This window comes from Cryptomeria japonica, chromosome 6 (genome assembly GCF_030272615.1).
Source record: "Cryptomeria japonica chromosome 6, Sugi_1.0, whole genome shotgun sequence".
Taxonomy (NCBI): Eukaryota; Viridiplantae; Streptophyta; class Pinopsida; order Cupressales; family Cupressaceae; genus Cryptomeria; species Cryptomeria japonica.
Genome location: NC_081410.1, coordinates 8243858 through 8252673, shown reverse-complemented (window position 1 = coordinate 8252673; position 8816 = coordinate 8243858). Strand labels below are relative to the sequence as shown.

At 37.6% G+C, this 8816-nt stretch overlaps 1 protein-coding gene across 1 annotated transcript; it reads left to right on the top strand.

Moving 5' to 3' along the window:
• Positions 1 to 488: 488 nt before the first annotated feature.
• On the top strand, positions 489 to 8365 carry LOC131069405 (delta(24)-sterol reductase). The gene is made up of 5 exons (XM_058004813.1): positions 489 to 1751; positions 5080 to 5388; positions 6723 to 6854; positions 7413 to 7732; positions 8002 to 8365. Exons 1-5 carry the CDS (start codon positions 954 to 956, stop codon positions 8108 to 8110), a joined length of 1668 nt encoding a protein of 555 aa, XP_057860796.1. The 5' UTR covers positions 489 to 953; the 3' UTR covers positions 8111 to 8365.
• Positions 8366 to 8816: the final 451 nt, after the last annotated feature.

Genomic DNA, 8816 nt, shown 5'->3' with positions numbered 1-8816 from the left:
TTAGTATGTCATCATGGTTACCCACACAATTGACATTTATTGTCATCAATCAAGGCATGTCATTCAACCATGAACTTCGATATCATCACTACACATCATCAACATACAAGTGTAAGCATCAATGATAACACAATACACCGAAGGTTGACATCAATGACAACACAATATGCTGACACCATATTTGAAACACTCCAAACCCTCACTAGACTAATGTACTTACAAGTTTGTGCCCTTACTGGACTACCATGTTCGCATGTTTAGATAATTCACCTTCATACTATACATTCATATCAAGAATGAGGTTTGTCCCATTTATGACCCCAGCCAAAAATCTGTTGTTCTCACCACCAAAAATAAAAATAAAAAGAACGACAGCATCATCATCTTAGAGTTCACAAAAACAATTAAATTTTCCCATTTGTGACCCCAGCCAAAAATCTGTTGTACTCACCAAATTAAAAAAAGACAAGAACATCATTCTTAGAGTTCACAAAGACAATGGAATTTTTGCACGGCAGATCTCCAACGTCGAGTCAGAACAGGCGGACAAGCCCAAGAAAACAAAATCAGCTCAAAATTTGGTCTTCCAGGTAAGTTAGAACAGGCGGCACAAGCCCAAAAAAAACAAGATTAGCTAAAAACATCCCCAGTAGGCTTGGCCAATCGGCGGATCCGCTGCACACTGGTACTGTCCAGGTGTTAGTATAGGATAAACGAACACGACCCCACTCAAAATAGATAGCTGTTAAAATTACCGTGTTGGATTGGTTCGAGTCTTGGGACCCCCCCCCGCTACCTATGTAAGCTGCGCTTTATCCCGGAACAGCGTACCATGATTATATAATATCCCCTGTCAGGCTAATGGCAACGGGCGTGCATGTGCACTTTCACAGATCTCGAGGACTGGCAGATTTAAGTAAGCCCACAATTCTCCCTCTCCATTGGAACAAACAATGAGCACCAGTAGCAGCCGGAGGCCGAAGCGCCCAGCTTCGTGGGTGGACTTCCTGGTGTCGTTCCGGTGGGTGTTGATAGTGCCTGTGGTGCTGCCTCTCTCGTTTATCTTTTACCAGTGGATCCGATGGCGGGCTCTGCTGCGGTGCGTGCTGTACGGGGCACCCTCGGAAGAAAAGCACCAGCGGGCAGTGAAGAAGGTCCAGGAGCGCGTTCGGGCCCGCCGTCCGGGGCGTGATGGGCTCATCTGCACGGCCCGGAAGCCTTGGCTTGAGGTCTCCATGCGGAACTCTGAGCACAAGCGCTCGCACCGCTTCGAGGTCGATCTGTCGCACCTCACGACCATTGTTTGGGTCGACACTGAGCGGAAAATCATGAAATGCGAGCCCATGGTTTGCATGTCTGAGGCAAGCGCCAAGGTTTTTGGGTTTGGCCTCGCTCCCCAAGTGCTGCCTGAGCTCGACGATCTTACCGTTGGTGGGTGTATTAATGGTTATGGAATCGAAGGCACGAGCCATCTGTTCGGCCTCTTTGCTGATAGCTGTGTGGCGTATGAGCTCGTTCTTGCTGACGGATCGCTTGTCCGGGCCACGGCTGACAATGAGTACTCTGATCTGTTTCATGCTGTGCCGTGGTCGCATGGGTCGATTGGGCTGCTTGTTGGGGCTGAAATTAAGCTTACGCCTATTAAAGATTATATGAAGGTTACTTACACGCCTGTTACAGGTGACCTCGATGAAATTGCCAAGCGATTCCAGGAGAGCTTCCAGGTGCCCGCCGATGGTGGACAAGATAAGGTTATATCTCATCGCTGGGTGGAAAGTGATTTGATCAATAATTATTTTCTGATATTTTGGACTGTAGAAGCATTTGGATCTTTATATTGTTGTAATTTTATTTCTTTTCTAATTGAGCACTGTATTATGCTAGTTCAAGATGGGCTCCATGAAGAATCATTTTTGTTTTGGCCGATGCATGAAAGCATTTCATTTGTTGGTGTACGTATCTGGGTAATAAATGCAGGCCAGGGGACCCAGTCAGCCAAGGGCAAGGGAACTTGGATGGTATAATATTCGAGGATTGTAGAAGTCGTAGATGCTCAATTTATTAGAATTTTAGAGAGACCCATCTAACGGCCCTTCGAACCCGGATAGAATTATATTCGAGGATTGAAGAATCTTAGATTTTAATTGGTTATAATTTTACCTTCTTCTTTTTCCTGTGCAATTGACGCGTTGATGACCTATTTGGGCATCAATTACACCCACAACATTTAATCATGTTCCTGTGGAAAGGCGATCTACTCATAGATTTTTTAAATTCATAGGCTGGAGAACATTTAGATCTTTAATTTATTAGATTTGTTTTTTTTTGAAATGTATTTGACCTATTTGTATTTTAAGTTTCAGATACACGCCGTGAGACATTTGATTTTAATTAAGGGAGTTATAGAGATTCTTTGTTTCTTATACGTCTCAGATCATCCGGAGGGATTGTTTTGCATTTGTCATTATCATAGGAACAGATTTGACGATGGAGCACTAGGTTTATCTTCCCGCAGTTTCACTTTCTACTTTGTTTTTGTCTTTTGAATTTGTTGCCTCAATTGATATCAGCAAACATCTGGAAAAACACTGTAGATTTGGATCTTCACTTTCCTTGAATAGAGTAACTTTACTGCTCGCCTATTTCAGTGAAAGTGCCTGAATTGGGGATACTTCACTGCTTGCCTATTTTATGGAAGTGCCTAAACTGGCTCAAATAATTGGAGTAACAATGTTGCATATTCATTCCACACTGTAATGTTCTTTGCATCAGTCATTTGAGCTACTTAATGTCAATTGTAACAAAGTATTTAAACTGGCTGAGAATACTAGCAGTGTACATCCATTCCAAAGTTCTGTGTGGCAGTTATTTGAACCATTTTACACTTTTGACTGGAGCTATGAACTGGAAGGAACAAATCCATAAAAGAAGTGAGGAAAACAACCAAGAACAACAAGAAATACTAGGAGTCATATCACAAAGACAAACCACTACACCCCATGGAAGGAGACAACAAAACAAATGGCAAAACACCGAAAAAAACAGGAACACCTCTTAAGGTATGTAGTATATAATGCTTATCTGAATCAGATCCCTTATGGTTGAGATTAGGAGGGTCACGTGAATGCCAAAGAAGAGGATAAACAATTTTCGTTGGGAGGAAAATGAACCGCACCCTTGTCTGAACCTTTACATTTCTCTGTCAAAGGGAGTCACTCTTTGAGCCACTTTATTGTTAGTGACTATCTTTATCGAAGTTCCTAAACTATTTGGAATAAATCTGCATTAATCAGTAGGCTTGACTTGGTGTTTGCCTGTTTTATTGAAGTACCTAAATCGGCTCAAATAATTGGAGCCCAAACTTTGTAGGTGAACTCCAAACTGTGTTTTGATGAATCTTCACCGTTTTGTATGTCATTTATTTGAACACTTAAGTAATCCCCTATTTTATTGTCTTGGAGTTCAGTATTACATTCGCTCAAAATGTTGGAGTACCAAAGCTACACTGTTTCACGCATCATTTATTTGATCCGCTTGAGTGTTTGCCCGTTTATTAAATTGCCTAAATTGGCTCAAACAAGTGGACTTTGAATTACCAACAGCTAAGATTGATAAATGAGTGGGGAATGAATCTACACTGTTTAGTGTTTGCTGATTTATAAGAGCCTAATTTGGTCAAATATTTGTTGGAGTTCAAAAAAAAATTTGCTGATTTGATTGCAAAAGTTTGGAATCAATCTACATTGTTCTGTAGATCAGTTATTTGAACCTCTTTAGGTTTTTCCATATTTTATCCATTAATATATAAATGAAATATGATATTAATTTTCAAACATAGCTCATTTTTAATTGTCTATAGTTTCTTCTGCTTTCGTTATCACCTTTCTTTAGAACCCTCATGGAGATGGATTTATGAACGATTTGATTTCATAAACAGTCAAACCATAAAGAAATTTCTGATTTCTGTCTTCAAAATAATTTACCTTAGTTATTTGTGAAGCTACCTTTAAGAAAAGAAAGGACTTTCAGATTTTCTCTCTTATTCTCTACGCTTGATTTCTTTTAAAGTTTGGTTTGAATTTATACGGTATATCATCATCACTGTTTAGGCTATTGGAACACTTGTCTATTTTCATTAGCTTCAGTAGGGGTAGCACAGTAGCGTGCATAGTGATCAGTTTGGCAATGACTTGGGCAATGACTTTTGCCTCTTATATATACATGGCATCAGTGTTCTGTTAAAATATATTTGCTTATTTGAATTTATCACAAATGACATGGCCCTACTTGTTTTGTACATTTACTGATTAGTTGTGCTGGACCTACCCCCTTTTCCTACATAAGGACTTCTGTAGGAGCAAAGAATAAGGTACAACTACACACTGCTATTTTGTCTTAAGAGGACAGAGTACCTCACATATTTAAGCTACTTCTCTAGTGTATATGAAGAATAGAAAACTCTTCTTATTTGAGTTCTTCCGTAAAGGTAGTTTATATGCTGATGTACTGCTATTATAGCTTTGTTGATACAATCGTGTCACAATTGGCATGATAAAGTTAAACTGCGTCCAGCTACCATTTGACAATAAAATTGCCAAAAGGCTTTCCAGCAAGTTCTGCAAACTTCTAGTCTACCTCTTTGACAACGAGTTTCTTGTCACTAAAATTGCCGCTTTGGTTTCAGTAGGGAAGATTTGACTTGATCCTGCAGCCCACGGCACAGGTTACCTGCTCAATAAATCCTTAGGCAATAATCCCCTGCACGGGACTCCTTCCTTATTGGGGTACAAGTGCTCTGTGAAAGAAGATTAGTTCATTCTATTTTGTCGAATTGACACAATGTTGAACTTCTTTCAACCATGAATGACCATCTACAAAAGGAAGTAATGAATTCAAAATATCCCTTGTCCATTAGATAGGCTTAAGTCCTTTATGAATTTCAGCTTCTTATTTAGTGTGTTTGGAAGAGAAAAGACTGCTCTTATGTTTCCTTTTTATTAGAATTTTGGCAATCCTTTCTCTGTTCCTTTGATATCTGGAAGAAAAACCTGCTTCTGATTTTAGCAATTGTTTTTACAGGTACCAGATTTTATCGAGTCTGCTCTGTTTAGTGACACCACAGCTGTGATCTCAACAGGCAAATATGCTTCTAGAGAAGAAGCAATGAAAAAGGGGAATGTGATCAATGAGATTGGCTGGTGGTATAAGCCATGGTTCTACACTATTATGCAGAGTGCACTGAAGAGAGGCAAGTTTGTGGAGTACGTACCTTCTAGACAGTATCATCACAGGCACACCAGATCCTTGTACTGGGAAGGTGCTCTCCTTATTCCCTTTGGGAACCACCCACTTTTTAGGTTCTTCCTCGGATGGTTAATGCCCCCCAAGGTAAAATTACACCTGAACAATTTTGTTTGATTATTCCATAGGGTTTCTCTTTAACAATATTTTCTGGTTAAACTGCATTTGTTGTTTTCAAAACTAGAAAGGAGAACTATTTTTTTATTATATTCTTGAAATTTTACTTTTTAAGGTTCTGCACGTACTTTCTCAATGTCCTCATTGATCGTTTTTGCTTTCTTTTCTCTTTGTTATCATATTCTTTGGAGACATTTAATAATTTAATATGAATCTCTAGATAGATTAACTGTTGACTGCAAGTTTGTTGTTGAAGAAAATGCATTATGACCTCCCAATTTTACATTTTCGTATGGCGCAGAGGGATTTTCAATGCCTTGTTTAGATTGCATTTAATGTTGCAATCTTGTTTTTGTTTTGGTTTCTTTCTAAGTTACCGGTTTGGGTAAAAAAAAATTTGCCCTTTGGGTTCGTGGGTCAGGTTTGTATATATATATATATATATAAAAAGAAATATTCAGAATTATAAAACTAACTACATTTAATAGTATGAAAAAAGGTCAAAAATGTCTATTTTTGTTATGTTTTGGTGCTCAGCACCTTTGGATACGCTTGGGTTTGTACCTGGCGAACCCAAACACCTGGCTACATACCCAAAGCGAACCCGGTTCGGATGTGTGGACCAAAAGAGGCGAACCCGGTAACATAGGTTTCATTTCAATGGTAGGGTAGGAGTGATATCAAAAGGTGCTTTGAATGGGCTTTTTCATATGATTCTTTATAATTGTTTGGTAATAGAAATTGTTAAAAAATGCATTTTTTTCGTAACTTCTTTCTAAAATTTAGATAGGAAATGCTTTGTTAGAACCCATTTTCTCGTATTGAACGAAATTGTAATTTATTGCTATATTTCTATTTCTGTTGACTTTTCTGTAATTGTGGGCATTATATTTTTTCTCCTTTCAACGGTGGTGGTCATATCAACAGGCTTTTTTTCCCTTAGTAATATAGTTGTCTTAAAAGGGCAGTTGGTAATAGTAATTTTAACTAGTATAAGAAAAAATTAAGGTATATTACTGTGCATGAAAGACTACAATAGATCGACAAGACTGTAAAAGTACAGCTAGTTTACAGTGGACGAGAGGAATGCTTAATTCATCTAAAATGAACTAGGGTAAAAGAAAGGCTATGCAAATTAAAAAATTTAAACTTCTACATGAAGTTTGTAGCTGTTACAGTTGTGAAGTCACTTACAAGCTCTCTACCATATATGAGGAAAAGACATTTACAATACACTACATTATGATTATTAAAAAAATTGAAAATATAATATAATGACTATTTATCCTCTTCTGATGTTGTAGGTAAGTCTTTTGAAATTGACCATGACAGATTCACTAAGAAACTACTACACTGAACGCCATGCTTGCCAAGATATGCTTATTCCAGCTCGAAAGGTCCCAGAAGCTATCAAGTTTGTTCATGAAACATTTGAGGTAAATATATATCTTAGATTGTTGACTTTTCCTTTGAGCACAACGTGTTTTTCTCATTTGGTAAATCCTGGGTGAGATAACATCTAAAATGGTGTAGCTTAGTCTTGATTCTTAAGACAGCATTTTAAAGATTTGTAACAATTCATTCTTGAAATAATTACATCGTTGTTACACTACAACCTTTGTCTTAGATTTGTGGGTGCTGTTGTGGCAGTGGAGATCCTTGAACGTTTAGTTTGAGATGATTTAAAAGCAATTTAGGCAAAGTTTTTTCTTATGAGATGATTGCTTTTAAGGGTTCCAATTTCAAATTTCGTGTATTCAAATATGTGTAATATCCTAATATGATTAGATAGTGGGCTTATCTTTTAGTTGTAAGACGACGATAAAACTAAGGTCAATTGATTTTATCAAAGTCTATTTACTCAGTTTCGAGGTCTGCTTCTGTTACTGTTCAGTTTAAGATTCAAATTTTCAAGTGTTCAGTATATGTTATAATTATGTTACATGTCATTATATGGTGGATGTATCTTTTAATACATATCTGCCTCTGTGCAGACTTATCCTCTCTGGATGTGCCCTCACCGACTTCCAAAGAGGAGGATGGGTACAATGCTGGACTGTGAGCCTGAATATGAGAAAAACATGGAGCCTGGGGATACAGAAGAAGCTCAGATGTGGACAGACATTGGAATCTGGACTGTGCCATTGCCAGTCCTTAGAAATGAAGTGTGGAATGGGGTGGAAGCCACCAAAAGTATGGAGAAATGGCTTAGGGACAACAGGTCTTATCAATGCCTGTATGCAGTCTCAGAACAAAGCGAGGAAGAGTTCTGGCAGATGTTTGACCGGACATTATATGATGCAGTTCGTAAAAAGTGAGTGTATCTTTTCCAAGGTTTTTTATGGTTTTTAAAAGTGGGTTTGAAGGGTATAAGGTGACCCTTTGTTTAGATCAATGGACAACATGACCCTGTCATTGCTTTTCGGTGATGGAAGGATCCAAAATCCGTAATCCTTTATAGAAACAAAGACAATCTATGCTTAAAATTAAATTAAAAAAAAGGTTTTCCTGTCTCTTTCAATGCTTTTAAAGTGTCCCTAAATAATGTTCTTGCTTCTTTTTCTTTCGAACAACAATGTGCAGGTATGGAGCAGAGCACAATTTCATGTCTGTTTACTACAAAATTTCCAAGGCCAAGAAGGGTCAAGTTCCACGTTATTCAAACTCAGCCATTTCAAACAAGACCAAATAAATTGTTAGGATTCTTGTAAAGTTTTTCAATTCACAGGGAGCTTGAGATTTGTCTTGAGGCTTTTGAAAGATATGAAGGTTAAGCAGGTTTCAAATAGGAGTTAGGATTTGTGAATTAGTTTGAAGAAGATGGAGTTTGATAAGAAGACAAAAGAAAGGATTCATTGTTAGTTTTTTATTTTGTTCTTTTATCATGCTAAACCATTTTGTAGAATCTTTGGGTGAGCAATTTATATAAGAGTCAAATTCATGTGGATATGTGCTGTCACCATTGGATCATTACTTGATCTACTTATTTTTCACTTTCGTGTGATAATGCATGCTATCGGAGGTACAAGTTCTGCTTTAAGTGACATTTGAATATGAAATTCTGCCACAAAAATAGTCAATGATAACTAAAAAAAGAAGGAACTGGTCAAAGCGTTAGTTGTACAGATTGGACTGATATTTTTTGAGCATGGCATATTTTGGCAAATAAAAATGCAGTAATCGCCATAAATATAAGTCAATAAAGGCTCTTAAATTTTCACAATCCATTATACCTAATGAGACGAACAATCTTTTCTAGAAAAATTAGAGAGAAAAGGAATTATGACGTGAGGTATCTCCTTCAAAATCTATCTTCAAGTGAGAACGATCAGTTGACTACCGATATCTGCTTTTTAACAGGAATAACTGTTACAAATGGCTGCAATTTATGAGAAAAC